General features: G+C 45.6%; 1 protein-coding gene across 14 annotated transcripts in view; it reads right to left on the minus strand.

Moving 5' to 3' along the window:
- The window catches only part of PPP2R5C (protein phosphatase 2 regulatory subunit B'gamma), a 135605-nt gene that overhangs the window by 94371 nt on the left and 25968 nt on the right, over positions 1–15266 (minus strand). For 2 of the 14 annotated variants that reach the window (XM_020913520.2, XM_070477824.1), the window contains exon 1: positions 538–713. The exons of 10 other annotated variants lie outside the window; for them this stretch is intronic. In XM_020913520.2, the coding sequence (XP_020769179.1) occupies positions 538–631 (94 nt within the window). In that variant the 5' untranslated portion in view covers positions 632–713. Of the gene's footprint in view, positions 1–537; positions 718–15266 lie in introns of those variants that run through there. 2 more of the 14 variants (XM_020913510.2, XM_070477815.1) reach the window with 2 other exon arrangements.

The raw sequence follows: 15266 nt of genomic DNA on the forward strand, positions 1-15266 counted from the left end.
TCTTTTAGGCTCCATGGCAAGAACGAAAACGATCCTTTTAAAAAAGGAAGTTCTTTTCTGGTCATTCCTGCATATTTTCTGACTGCAATTCATCTTTAATTCAGGGATGTGTCCCCAGTGAAACCTTGGGGGTGTTAATTAAGCAACACATTTGTAACAGAAACTCTGCGCACGGACAACTTGGCCAGGCGCGCCGCCCGCCTCTCCTTCCTACCCCCACCCAATGCCTACCCCGGGCAGTGACTTCACATCCTTTGACATCAGCACGGCTCTGAAAGGGGGATGGGAGAACGAGCAGAAAGCAGAAAAACCAGCTTTGAACTATGCATGCAAGGCCTCTCTCAAGACTCAAATTCTGTAAGTAGTTCGTAAAATGCCAAACTGCAGTGACACACCCAGCCTCCTCCGGTTAGGTCTGCCGCGAAACGGGGTGAATTCTGCTAGAAAGGACTTCCTGCTTTTCTTATCTGAAGCACAATGGCCATTTATTAACTAACCACAGAAGGTTCCGTTTCAGTGAAACACACAATAACTTACCTCGAATATGGAGAAGGGCCACGGGCTGGAAAGGCCCATTGGAGTTGGCCGCATCCACCACCATCCTGCTGCCCGCTTTATTACATGTCAACATCTAGACTTCAGCGGGAAAGGCAATGTACTCCTTAAGGCAAGAAACCAGCCTCCATTTTAGTTTAAAAAAAAAAGACAAACTGAAGCTCTCTGCAGCTGGAGGGAACTGGCTGCTTCGTGATGTCAGCAGGCACAGGGCTTGCTGATTGGCCAGAAGCTGCAACTTAAAATGACACTAAAAAAGCTGCAAATGGAAAGAGCGTTCTGTTTGGCTGTCAGTGTGTGTGAAAAGCCTGGACATTTTTTGGCTTTCTCAGTCTTCATTTCTCAATAACTTTTAGGCAAAGATCCCATCTCTCAAGGGGCAGGACTGAGGCCACAAGTCCAGCCAGACTGTAAACAAATGATTCGGAGAGAGCCACCAAAAAAAAAAAAAGTATGCATATATGTCTACGTGAACTTTAAATTTTCACATTTCTCTATCTGGTACCCCAAATTCACTGGTACCTTACACCCACCTGGCCACCTCCTGTTTTTTAATTACTTTAATATCTGTATCATATTTAGCATTTGGGCAACCTATTTTTTTTTTAATGCAAATGGCTATTTAAATATTACACAATCCCAATTCATTAGTTTGGACTCTTGTTTTATCAACCTTTCCTACTACTGAGTTATGAACTAATAATCCTCAAACAGTGTCTTTTTTCCCTCAGGGTCTAATTTTTTTTATTGGAAAAATTCAGTTAAAAAATTACATGGAAAGTGAAAGTTTTAAATGCAATAGCTAGAAAGGGCTATAAATTAAAGGTATTTATACCACCTGGCTGTGAAAATTAAAGTCATAAAATAAAATGCAAGTGTTTATACCTTAAAAGGGTCAACATACCATTTTATTTCTCATATTTTGTTTAAATTAAAGTCTTTTAATTAAAAGAGATATTGCCCTTATTTTTATGGGGCTAGTATTAAAAGCTGTTATTCAGATCTTAGTCTCCTGTCTTCAAAAAAGGTTAATGTAAAAAGCTGCACCAAGAAAAGACATCACTTCTGAATCAGAGTATCCTAGGGAGGGGTGTATGTGTGTGTTGGCGAGATGATTCCCTACAATAAGAAGGCTATCACTAGCTCCAAATGAAAGTGAATATGCTATGAGAAAAGTCTCTGTGCCAGGCAGAACTGAAAAAAATTCCTCACTACACACACACACACACAAAACTAAGTCTGTCCAAAAAAATTCCTCACTCCACACATACACAACTGTGTCCAAACCACATCTTCTTGCTTTATAAGTTCTCACACAACTCCCGCCATCCCCACTTTTCCCAGTTTGTGAACAAGAACCAAAAGCTCTTTGGGTTTCTAAACATGAGTCACAACAGTGAGAAATGGGCTAGGGTCTGCAGCTACACCTGTGGGCTGGCACGCACCCCATTTCAACCAGCAAATGAGCTACGATCGTTCAGGGGTGCTTATTAGCTGCCCCCACACTAAGAAAGAAGGTAGTTTTTACTGTGTGGATCAATCAGTTCAGTTCAGTTCAGTCGCTCAGTCGTGTCCAACTCTTTGCGACCCCATGAACCGCAGCACGCCAGGCCTCCCTGTCCATCACCGACTCCCGGAGTCCACCCAAACCCATGTCCATTGAATCGGTGATGCCATCCAACCATCTCATCCTCTGTTGTCCCCTTCTCCTCCTGCCCCCAATTCCTCCCAGCATCAGGGTCTTTTCCAATGAGTCAGTTCTTCGCATTGGGTGGCCATAGTATTGGAGTTTCAGCTTCAACATCAGTCCTTCCAATGAACTGTGTAGATCAATAGCCGTTAAAAAATACTCAAATAAAAGCACACCAAATCTTACCCTGGCCCCTCGTCCACAGAGCTGAAAGACGCTGCTGGATCCCCAAGCTGGGCCATGAATTCACTTACAACAAGCAACGGGGAGTGGGTGTCATGTGAGAGGGCTCTCCCCACCTGAGCCCACCTGCTGCCCACCTGCTGGCTCCTCTGCTCTCTGAACAGCCTGTGCCCTGAGGCAGGTACTATGAATTTAGATCCTGGCTGCTGACCCTCTCAGTCCATCAGATGCCGCGACGATGGCTCTCTGAGGACTCACTATCACCTCGCACTCAGATGAACTCAGACTCAAGTGCAGCCAGGATCGAGGCTTGCAGGGGGCTTCCTGAGGGGTCTGAAAGCAGATGCTTAATGCAGATCTGTACCCTAAAGAGGCAGAGAGTTATTTGTTCTCGAACAGTTTAATATTTCATATGAGATGAGAGGGGGAAATGTGCCTGTCCTAAGACTGTGCTGATGAGTGGAATTGCAGAAGTAACAGGGAAAGACTCCTAGAATCTTTATATAAAATATATAGATTAAAGTCAAAGTAAAAGGGAAGACACTTCTTGATGTATTTTTCCTAATGATCTTGGATCAAAAGATCTCAACTTTATTAGTGATTTCCCCCCACGCTCTTTTGAAGCCTTATGCATACATATCAAGTAGCACTTTAAAGAACTTGAAGTCTGTGATCTGAAAATCACTGATGAAATAAGTCTAAAATATAAATAAGCAAACAAACATAAATAATAGGGAGAAAGACAAAAAAAGAACATACCTTAAAGATAAGGTATATTTCTGGACTGGAAGCACATATACGATAAATAAGCTGATGTTAGCATTTCCCCAAATTGACTTATAGTTTTAAAGCAATTCCATTCAAAATTCAGAGGAGGCTTCTTATTTTTCTGGGTAATTCTAAAGTTCACTTGGAAAAATAAAAAGCATGAAGAATGAGAATATCACTTATGAGAAAAGCAGGTCCTGCCAACTATAAAGTTTATGAACTTAGGACAGTGTGATGTGGACGGAAGAGACAGGTCTTGGGACAGAAAGCAACAGCCCCCGACACAGTGAGTGTAGTTACTTATACGAGTGCACCGTCTGCATAAAGAAGGAAGCTCAGACCCATGGGAAGGTGACGACTACCCAGACAACTAACGGTTACATGTGGGCAAAAATCTAAGTCTTCACCTCACACCAAAATAAAATAGATGGGTCAAATTAAAAAAAAAAATGCAGTTAAATTAAAAAAAAAAATCAAAACAGCCCCGCCCTCAAATCCCCACAGCATTGAGAAGAAAAGGGAAGTGACTATCAATTCTCAAGCTAGAAAAGGATAATTAAAAAACACTGGACAATGCTTAGGGGATATTCCTCACATTAAAATGTTCCCTCCAAAAGGAAATACAAATGCTATAATTACAAGAAGTTAATAATATACTGTAATTTACTAGAAAAAATCGGGCAAACTCCGGGAGACAGTGAGGGACAGAGAGGCCTGGGGCACTCACTCCATGGGGTCACAAAGAGTCGGACATGACTCAGCGACCGAACAACAACAATAATCAGAAAAAAACTAAGACCTCAGAGTTCAAATGATTCAGTTTGCAAAAGAACTATAGCTGATCAATTGTTGCTGTTCAGTTGCTCGGTTGTGTCCAGCTCCTGGGAAGCCCATGGACTGCAGCACGCCCGGCTTCCCTGTCCTCCACCATCTCCCAGAGCTTGCTCAGACTCATGTCCATTGAATTGGTGATGCCATCTAACCATCTCGTCTCTGTATGAAAAAAAGTATTCATCTGTCAAATCAGCCATAATTTAAAAAATTTTAATTAATACTGGTAAAGGCATGTTGTAACCTTGACAACAAATCTATAAATTGTTCTGATCCTTTTGGAAAATAAGGATTGGCAATAAAATTTGGCAATGTGTAAAGATTCTTTAAGTAATTTAACTTCTGGGAGTCTATTCCAGAAATGTAGTAGCCATGAGCGAGCATCACGTTTTAAAAAAAGAGTTACTTAAAAATGTGTGCTAACAGACATCTCAGGTGGTGCGAGTGGTAAAGAACGTACCTGCAATACAAGAGATGTAATGAGATACGGGTTTGATCTTGGGCTGGGAAGATCTCCTGGGGGAGGGCACAGCAGCCCACGCCAGGACCCTCCCCCGGAGAATCCCATGGACAGAGAAGCCTGGCCGGCTAGAGAAGCCTGGCCGGCCACAGTCCTTAGGGTCGCGAAGAGTGGGACCCGACTGAAGCACACATAACGTGAAATTTACCGTCTTTACCGTTTCAAAGAGTAACGTGCTAAGTGGCGTGAGCACATTCCTAGTCTTGTGCGACCACCACCACCATCCACCCCCAGAACTCGGTCCATCTTGCAGGACAGGAGCTCTGTCCCTGTTGAGCACATCCAACCCCAGCCCCCTCCCCTCGGCCGCTGCACGTTCGGCCCCTGTGACTATGACGACTCTGGCTACCTGATATTTAATGTAAGTGGGATCATGCAGCTTGTGTCCTTTGGTGACTGGATTATTTCACTCAGTGTATGTAGGGTTCTGCTGTATTGCATCATGTTCCAGAATTTCTCCACTTTTTAAGAATGGATAATACTCTATTGCAGGGCTATACCACATTTTGTTCTATTGACCCCTTGATAGGCACAGGCCACGTCTGCATTTTGGCTGTTGTGAATAACGCTGCTATAATATGGATATACAAATATCTAAGTCTCTGCTTTCAATTCTTTTGGGTATATTCCCCGAAGCAAAAAACATGGTAATTGTGTTGTTCGTTTTTTGAGGAGCTGCCACGCTCTTTTCCACACTGCTGTTGTCGCTCAGTCACGCCCGACTCCCTGCGACCCCGTGGACCGCAGCACGCCAGGCTCCCCTGTCCTTCACCACCTCCCGGAGCGTGCTCAGACTCATGTCCATCGAGTCGGTGACGCCCTCCAACCGTCTCATCCTCTGCCGCCCCCTTCTCCTCCTGCCCTCCGTCTTTCCCAGCATCAGGGTCTTTTCCAGTGAGTCAGCTCTGCTGACATCAGGGGGCCAGAGTGGCAGGATCATTTTACTTTCCCACCAGCAGTGCACAAGCGTTCCAGTTTCTCCACATCCTTACCAACACTGGCTATTCTCTGGTTTTCTGACAGCAGCCATCCTAGTGGGTGTTAAGTGGCATCTCACTGGTTTTGATGTGTGTTTTCCTAATGATGAGAGATATTAATCATGTTTTCATGTTTATTGGCTATTTCTGTATCTCCTCTGGAGAAATGTCTACTCAAGTTCTTTGCGCATTTTTACATTGGGTTATTTTCTCATTATTGAATTGCAGGAGTTCTTAATAAGTATTGGATATTAATCCCTTATCATATACATGATTTTCAAATACTTCTTCCCACTTCATGGGTTGCCTTTTCATTTTGCTGATTGTGTCTTTTGTGGCACAGTTTTAAAATCTGATGCAGTCCAATTTATCTACTTTTGCTTTCCTTGCCTGTGCTTTTGTGTTATGTCTGAGAGATCAATGGTAAGTCTAATGTCATGAAACTTTTCCTCTATGTTTTCCTCTAAGGCAATATTAGGTCTTTGATCCACTCTGTTATATTTTTATGCTTGGTATAAAATAAGGGTCCAGTTTCATTCTTTTGCATGTGGATATCCATTTTTTTCCAGCACCACTGTTGAAAAGACTGTCCTTTTCCCAGAGTGGTGGGATCCTAGAAAACCATGTGACCATACCTGTGACAGTTTATTTCTTGATCTCTTATACTCTTGGTGTATATGTCTTCTTGTTTTTTTTTTTAATATTTGTTTATTTGGTTGTGCCGGGTCTTAACTGCAGCACGTGACCTCTTAGTTGTGGAATGTGGGATATAGCTCCCTGGCCAGGGATTGAACCCGGACCCCCTGCATTGGGAACACAGAGTGCTAACCACTGGACCACCAAGGAGGTCAGCACCACGCTGGTTCGACTACTGTAACTTTGCACTAAGCTTTGAAATCAGGAAATGTAAGACCTCCAATTTTGTTCTTCTTTTTCAACATTGCTGTGGTTATCCAGGGTCCCTGGAGATTCCATGTGAATTTTAGAATGGATTTTTTTCTATGTCTGGGAAAAAACATTGGCAGGATTTTGATCGAGACTGCAATGGATCTGTGGATCTTTTGGGTAGTACTGAGGTTTTAACAATACTCAATCTTCCAATCCATGAACACACATCTTTTCCATTTACTGGGGTCTTCTTTAATGACTTTCAGCATACAAGTCTTTCACCTCCTATGTTAATTCAAAGTATTTTATTCATTTTGAGAGCGTCACACTTTTTATTTATGATTCTAAAATACCAGTAACTACCTTAACATCAAAGGGATTATCCCACACAGTGAAATTTTTTTTACACATTTACCAAAAGTACTTATGAATCTGTAAAGTAAAAATAAGTGAGCAAAGCACTATATAATTTTTCAGAAATAGTATGAACATAAAAAGAAACATTTTCAAAATATCAACAGTAATCACCGTGGAGTGTTATGGCTATGTGTAGTTCTTCTTTCTGAAATGTCTCTACATTGTTCAGTATTGCTAAAATAAGCACACAATATTTTCATTAAAACAACTAAAAAAAAAGACATATAGAGGTTTTTTTTTAAGCTTTTTTAAAAATTAGCTGATTACTCTTATTGTCATCTTATTTATGTTTTGGCTGTGCCACGTGCCATGTGGAATCTTAGTTCCCCAACCGGGACTCGAACCTGCACCCCCTGCGCTGGACGCACAGGGCCGTGACCACTGGGCCCCCAGGGAAGTCCCAGGACCCAGAGACGAGCCGAGGGCAGGAGGACTCCCTGAGTGAATGCTGGCCCCTCCGGCACAGGCTAGGACAGAGAAGGGCCGTGGTGGGAACCCAGGAAATACGACGCAGATTTACTGCGCTGCATAAACGAGATCAAGTATGTAAGACACACACAGACGAAGAGTGGCCTAAAGCAGGCAGGACAAACTGAACCACAAGCACGAGGATGCTGACTGCTCGTCTCAAGGAGCCCGTCACAGGCTACTTAAATTCTGCCTGCACGTCTGCACCGAACCCACAGGCTCACCTAGGCTTCCGAGGTCCAGGCAGCCTCCAGCGCCCTCTCCTCTCGATGAAAGAGGGACTCAGCCAGCGCCTGTGCCCGGGGAGAGGCCGCCCTCACCCTCCATAACCTCAGGCTGGTCCTTCTTGCCTCACCTGTCGGGGGTGGGGGGGCGCGTCTGTGATCCCCCCACCTCCTCAGCTGTGTGGAGGCGCCGATGCCACCGATGGGGCGGGGGTCACCGAGGAGGATGAAGCCACCCCTGAGGCGGGATCCGCCACACGTGCTCAGCCATCCCAGGGAAGGGGCAGTGGGCACTGAAGCGCTTGAAGAAGCAGGGTCTTGGCCCTGGGGCTCAGTGTGAGGGCAGAGACGCCGATGGGATCGCTGTCTGGACTAGCCCCTCCGGGAAGCCTTCCTCTTCCCATCCTGGGCCACTGGCTGTCTTCTGGCAGCCCCAGGACCACCCCGAGCACACAGCAAGCGCCCCATCACACTCACTGCACGAAGGCCCAAGTCAAGCTGTGATGCCCAATTCTGATACTGCCAAACTCCCGCACCAGTCTTCACAGCTTGTCCCTGGAGTGCAGAGCTAAGAGGGGTATGCCCCTGACCACCTGGAGAGGGACAGGTCCCCCCACTGAGTGCAGAGCCCTTGCCCAGTGCCCCCCAACAACCTGTCGGGGCCCAGCCCCCCTCCCCCCCACGGTGCCCTCCAGCCTGGCTTCTGGACGCTCCCATGACAACTTTCCCTGCCCTGCGGAGGGCTTGAGCTGACTTCGAAGAAAGGCACCTTTCTGGGCTCCGTGCAGAGCTCCTTGCAGAACCGCCAAGTGGGCGGTTCTATAGCTCTATAGACAGACTATAGCTCTCAGCGCATCTGTCCCGCACGGAGGCAAACGTGGGCATCTGTACTGCACAGAGACGGGAGGTTTGAATAGGAGTTCCTCTTCAATTCTCGGTTTCCTCCATCACTTTACGTGGGTCTTAATTTACAAACAAACTGTAGTTACATCCCATTTGGAGGTAGCATTCCTGACTAAAATGTTCATGTTTTCATTTCTAAATTCAGCCAAAGGTTTTAATTTTCATCTCCCCAGGCAAATTTTATAGGCAAATTAAGTATGCGCGTATTTTAGCAAAGAAGCTTTACAGTTTCTTTTATTAAAGGAGGGCTGTCCTCTGAGCTGACGCTTAACTGGAAACGACATGGGCATGGGTGATGTATGTTTTGTTGGGTAGGAAATCTAACCCAAAAAAATTTGGCTTCGCTTACAGTTTAAAATAGCCTTTTTCCTTAGGCAGATCAAAGATACCTAGCATTCAGCTGTGTTCAAAGGTTGCCAGGGCACTTCTGCTTGCCAACAGCAAGGTCAAAGGGACGCTTGCTAGCTGCCCTGTTGATCTGAGCGAGTCCTGAGAGTGGTTTAAAGGGTGGACAAGCTTATCTCAGGAAAGGCCAGCGGGGGTGCGTGGGGCGGAAGAAGCAAAGAATCTGCCCGGAGGGCGCGGCTGGAGACCTCTGCTCCTTTGTGCTGTCCCCGCAGCAGGCTGGAAAACCTTTAAAGCCAAAGAAGTCGTCACACCCCTTCCGAGTTCTGAGAAAATAGGAAACCCAGGCGCGGTACCCAGAGCCGAGGTGACAAGCTAAGCGCGGTCAGGTCAACTGTTAGCAGGAAACCGTATTTCATGAGGAATAGTCCGAGGTGCAGGGAGCGCTAAGCCCCGGAGGGGGTCCAGCCCCACAACGGTTCCCAGAAAACTGGAGGGTGCGGGGAGGCCCCCGGGCACAGAGTGCTTTTCGCTCCTTCAGAAAGCTGTGTCTCAGGGATCCATGGCAGATACTAGACTGGCCACAGAACAGACACGCAAACTGCCCCTGCCTTCAGCCGACACGTCAGACAGGGCAGCGTGTGGCATGTTCTGCAACCCAAGTGTCCATCGTGATGAACAGACAAATGGTGTTCCATCCACAAAATGGACATCCCCGACTCAATGGACAGGAGTCTCAGCGAGCTCCAGGAGATGGTGAAGGACAGGGGAACCTGGCATGCTGCATTCCAGGGGTTGCAAAGAGTCAGACATGACTTGGTGACTGAACAACAACAATGCACACAGTGGAATGTTATTCAGCCTCGAAATTCAGGAATAAAATTCTGTATGATTCCACTCACATGAGGTCCCTAGAAGAGTCAAAATCACAGAGACAGAAAGGAGAATGGTGGGTACCAGTGCCAGAGGCCTCCCAGGCGGCGCCAGTGGTAAAGAACCTGCCTGCCAATGCAGGAGACATGAGAGATGTGAGTTCGATCCTGGGGTCGGGAAGATCCCCTGGAGGAGAGCAAGGCAACCCACTCCAGTATTCTGGCCTGGAGAATCCCGCGGACAGAGGACCACGGAGGGCTGCAGTCCATGGGGTCACAAAGAGTCGGATATGACTGAGAGACTTAGCCTGCAGGCAGGGGCTGGGGGAGGGGAAAGTGAAAGTTGTTCAGTCGTGTCCGACTCTTTGTCACGCCATGGACCATACAGTCCATGGAATTCTCCAGGCCAGAACACCGGAGTGGGTAGGGGGAGGTACTAACAGGCCCAGAGTCGCTGGGGGAGGAAGAGACGGTGGCGATGGGCACACTGCATGGATGCCACTGAACTGGACACTTACGGATGGTTAAATGATAAATGTCATGCTGTGTATGTTTCACCACAATTTACAAGACAAGGCAACATGGGGGGGAGACAGGAAACACGGGGGGAGACAGAGCCAGCAGGGCACGGGGCTGCCCCTGGAGAAGGCAGAGCACAGGAAACCCAGGCCTGGAGGGCCCAGGCAGGGGGTAAGAACATGCAGAGAATGTGTGTGTGTGTGTGTGTGTGTGTGAAAGACGCTGCAAGAAATCCAGGTGAGGTCTGCAGAAGGCCAGCGTAAACACTAAATGCAGGATTACCGCAGCCAGTTGCCGCCAATTCCCTGAGTTCTGCCAAGATCACCGAGGATGACAGACGGGGGCTGAGAGCGACCCTGGGGTAAGAGCCACACTTGTGGCCGGAGGAGAGTGGGCAGGAGGGTGCCCTGGGGGCCAGGCCGCGCTCGGGGCTAGGCTCAGGCTGACGGGAGACGGGCCCGGGCGCCTCTGCGACAGACAGGTGTGGGCCGGAGCGGGAGGGGGCCGCAGACGCCGCCCCTGGGTCTGTGGCCTCCCTGAGAGCCGGGGCCACCTCTGCTCATTGTCACTGTCCTGACCACCTCCCCGAGCTCCGACAGCCCAGGCGGTCAGCAAACATTTGCTGTGAACTGGCGCCTGGCTCGCCGAGCTGTTTCCTCCCCTTATTGGGGCATCGGGAGAAGACACAGCACCGAACACGTAGCAGAAACAAGACAGATGAAAGCTGAGTGTCTGAACCCAGGAGAATTCAGAGACTACCAGAGAAAGGACTCTGGTAGCTTCTCACTCCATTTTTATTCTTCAACTAATGAGCAAGGAGGGTATGTGTTCTTAGTCGTGTCCGACTCTTTGTGACCCCAAGAACTGCAGCCCACCAGGCACCTCTGACCATGGAAATTTCCAGGCAGGAATACTCGAGTGGACTGCCATTTCCTACACCAGGGGGTCTTCCTGACCCAGGGACTGAACTCGCATCTTATATCTCCTACAATGGCAGGTGGATTCTTTACCAACGGTGCCCCTGGGAAGCACGAAAGCTCCTCTAAATAGATGCCAATTCATTTTTAAGCAGTAAAAATGATCACTTGTACGGCAAGATGCTCAACTGTATTGGAAAATAAGCTGCTTTGAATTTAGGCTTCAGTACTGCATTTTCACAAAACGGGGGCAAGACTCATTTTTAACTGCTATTCCAAAGTCAATTTCTAAAATCTTAGATAAGTTCTCCCAACAATCTGACAACTTCTTCCCCAAAAGGCCTAACACTTAGCGGTTCTAAATTTCTGTCCCATGGTCTCCGATAAATTGTTATTAAGCCCTAGTTGTTTTGTTCAGTCATGTCCACATGGACTGTAGCCTACGAGGCTCCTCCATCCATGGAATTTTCCAGGCAAGAGTACTGGAGTTTTGTTATATCGTTGATTTCTCCAGAGGTCTGTCTTTTCTAAAGCAAGGAGAATGGCCCCAGGAAACAAAATCCATGATTTATTAGTCACCTAAAAAATTCGCTCTCTTCATTTAACACTTCTACCTTCCAGACCAAAAACATTAAAAAAAGGACTAATTCAGAGAAATCTTTGAATGAACAAGACCTGAAGGCTATATTCAGCCTCACTGTCACAAAAAACAAAGATAGGAAACACTATTTTCCACTTAACCAATGACTTCAGCATATAAATGGCCAGGGTATTAGACAGGTGCAGTGGGACACCTCCTACACCCTGGAGGACGAGTTCGTGGGACCGCCTCTTGGACAGTATTTGTACAGGGTTCTTGAAAACTAGTGGCCTTTGATCAGTACTTCCGCTCCTTGATTCCAGCTTAAGGAGAGGTTCAAAGGTGTGAACGACAAAAGATTTACATTAAAGCACGGTTTACGACAGCTGAAAACCAGGGGAATATAAACAGTATAATTAATAAATGCTTCTATTTCCATTAAAGTCGGGAACAAGACAAATATGCTTGCTCACACCACCAATACATTAACATCTTACTGGACTTTTCGGTCAAGTCAGGAGAAAGGCACTAGCGCTATAAGAACTGGAAACAAAGAGGTGAGATTACTTTTACATGCAGCTCTAAAGAATAGCTGGGACATCAAAAAGAATCAGCTGAAAAACTACTGCAAACAATAAGACAATTCAGTAAGGCAGCAGGATGTGAAAGCAAGGTACAGAGGTCACCAACCTCCACAGAAACGATTAACAGCTATTTAGGAGACAACAGAAAAGGAGACCCCGTTTACAATAGCAACAAGAATGGAATATCTGGGCACACACTAAGAAATGTGCAAAACCCCACAGGAGGGAAACTTAAAAACAACCTTCAAGGGGATGAAGTGGCCTTAAACAAACAGAAAGACTCTACACTCTTAGATGAGGGGATTCAAACATCCTCAAGATGCCAATCCTCTCTAGACATTTTTAAAATTTAATGGAATCACAACAAATACATCAGCAGCATTTTTTTTTTTTTTGGCAATGAAATGAACCGATTCAAAGTTCCTATTGTTTGTAATAACATCATTATTGTTGTGAGTAATTTTAGTATGATACAGCAATAGAATGATATTAGAAATCAAGATTTTCAGTGTAAGGTAGAGATACAACTATGAAAATTCAAGAAACACGTGAAAACACCATAATGTTATAAAAGCACAGCTAAAATATACATATATATATATTCTAGAATATATGACCATATTCTAGCTCCCTCCATCGAAAGTGCCTAAAAGCAACAGCAGGCCAGTAGCAATGAATACTCCCCAGTGCCCTAATTTTGGTCCCTAATATTATTCCCCACTGAAAGGAATCATGGCTCTTTGAAAAATGGCTAATTCCAAGTCTGGGGGGAGGGGGGACATCTTACTGTGCCAGAAACCAGGAGACAAAAAGGACACCATGCCAAAAAACACACAGCAGCTCTCCCAAATATCAGACAATGGTTAACACTACGCACCTGCACGTAAGAAGGGATATGGTTTTAGTATATTAAAACACACTGACATCAAGGAAACACATAACGGTATTCACAAAAGAAAAAGCAAAAAGACCTTTCGTTTTCACCATTTGAGGGAAAACTGGTAACTCAAAGGCAAAGATTTAAGCTTCTCCTCACTTTCCAGTAGGAGCTACATGTCCCAATAACCAAATAGGCCCCTTTGGTAAGAAATGGCTCTGCTTTTAGAAGGATGCCAGACTAAATGCTGAAATCTCGAGTGCAACTGTTGACTCAGACAAGGATTATCAAGTGGTGTTTAAGGCAGTGGCATGTGGTTGATGGGGAAGAGGCACTGCAGGGTGCCAAAATACACCTTGCAGATGATCTCGAGCACTTCTGAACTGCAGGGGAAACACCGGGAACCGGAGAGATGGGGCGTGTCACCACCTCCTACGGCACAGGGGCAAAATGTAGCCTCCCATCTTCTCGGCACACACAGCACGCATCTCGCCCAACAGGGAAGCTGTCTCCGGAGTTACACGGCATCACTTCTGATACAGTCTGTCCCGAAAAAGGTTTCTGCTTTCAGGAATGACCGGGAATCGGGGGGATATTTCACAAGGCAATCTCCTTGGCTAATGTAGCAAGGCATACAATTTGTCATGGTTTATGGCACTCCCAGACTAGCAGTGACCCCAGGTGTCGTGCAGAAGCAAAAACAAATCCCTGCTGAAGAAGATACCTTCATCCTAGGTTTTAGTTTATTTCAAATGTTTGAGTACAATGACCAGCACACACCAAAGAACAATCAGGGACATAAGGAAGGAAGATAGCATGAACAACACGTGACAAGGACTTCAGATGCCGGTATCATCTGACGCAGCCTACAAAGCAGCTGTGCTGACTAAACGACATGACGTCTGCAAGAAAATAGGAAAATATTTAAAAAATCACACAGCAGATTAGAAATAGAACTTCCATAAATGAAAAAAGTACACCTGAAACCCCAAAATTTGTGACTGTATTTTATGTTTCATTTATTTCCACTACATTTTATGAAAGTATTAGATGGGTTAAAAACTAAAAAGGAAACTGGTCCTTCACCACGGGTAACACGAAACTCTAATCAAGAACACAGCACCGTTTCACAAAAAGGCTGAAAAATACAGATGAGGAGCAAAGAAAGATAGTAAATGAAAGATTCCAATATCTGTTTCATTAGAGCCGAAGTTGGACAGGGAGAGAAACAGTATAGAGATAACAACTGAAGAAACAATGGTATATTTCCTCAGTTGTGCGGGAACTTTCCACACAACTGAGAAAATATAACAATCCAAGATTAAAAGTGAATTGCAAAAAAAGACCAATAAAAAAGAAGTCCATACTTGGACACCTGGTAGTGGAATCACTGGAAAAAAAAATCAATTAAAAAAAAATTTTTGTACCATCAACCGACTTTGTGGTGGTACAGTGGGTAAGAAGCCGCCTGCCAGCCAGAGGACACAGGTTCGATCCCTGGTCCGGGCAGCATCTACGCCATGGGGAACTGAAGCCTGTGCACCACAACTCCTGAGCCCGTGCCTCAGAGCCAGTGCTCCGCAACAAGAGACGCCACCACAATGAGAAATCCGCACATGGCAACCGGAGGAAAGCCACGGAGCAAGGAAGACCCAGCAGAGTCAAAAATAAACAAACAATGGTAATAAAAAAAACCCAACCATGTCTTGGTCAAAAATCAGAAAAGTGGCCAGAAATCACAAACAACGCTTTCCAAAAGAATGAACTTGGCTTCTCAATGCTAATGGGAGTCACAAGGCAATGAAATAGTTGTCTTCAATGTACTGAAGGAGCATAACAGTCCACAATTAGATACTCAGTGATAAACAAAGTGTTTGCTGCCAGCAGATCCTTACTAAAGAAAATTCCAAATGATGCATTCAAACAAGAATTTGACCTCACATGGAAAGTCTGAGATGCAAAAAGGAATGAAGACTAAAAAGATGAAGTAGACAGATCTAAGCGGTTATCAACAGAACAAAACAGTAATGATGTTGTGGAGGACTTAAAATGGTTGGAATTCAGACATCCCAATAATGGAGAAGTCCACAGAGATGGCAGTAGCAGCCTACTCTTCTGAGGCATAACTGACAAATTATATTAGTTTCA

Source organism: Odocoileus virginianus, chromosome 16 (genome assembly GCF_023699985.2).
Source record: "Odocoileus virginianus isolate 20LAN1187 ecotype Illinois chromosome 16, Ovbor_1.2, whole genome shotgun sequence".
Lineage (NCBI taxonomy): Eukaryota > Metazoa > Chordata > Mammalia > Artiodactyla > Cervidae > Odocoileus > Odocoileus virginianus.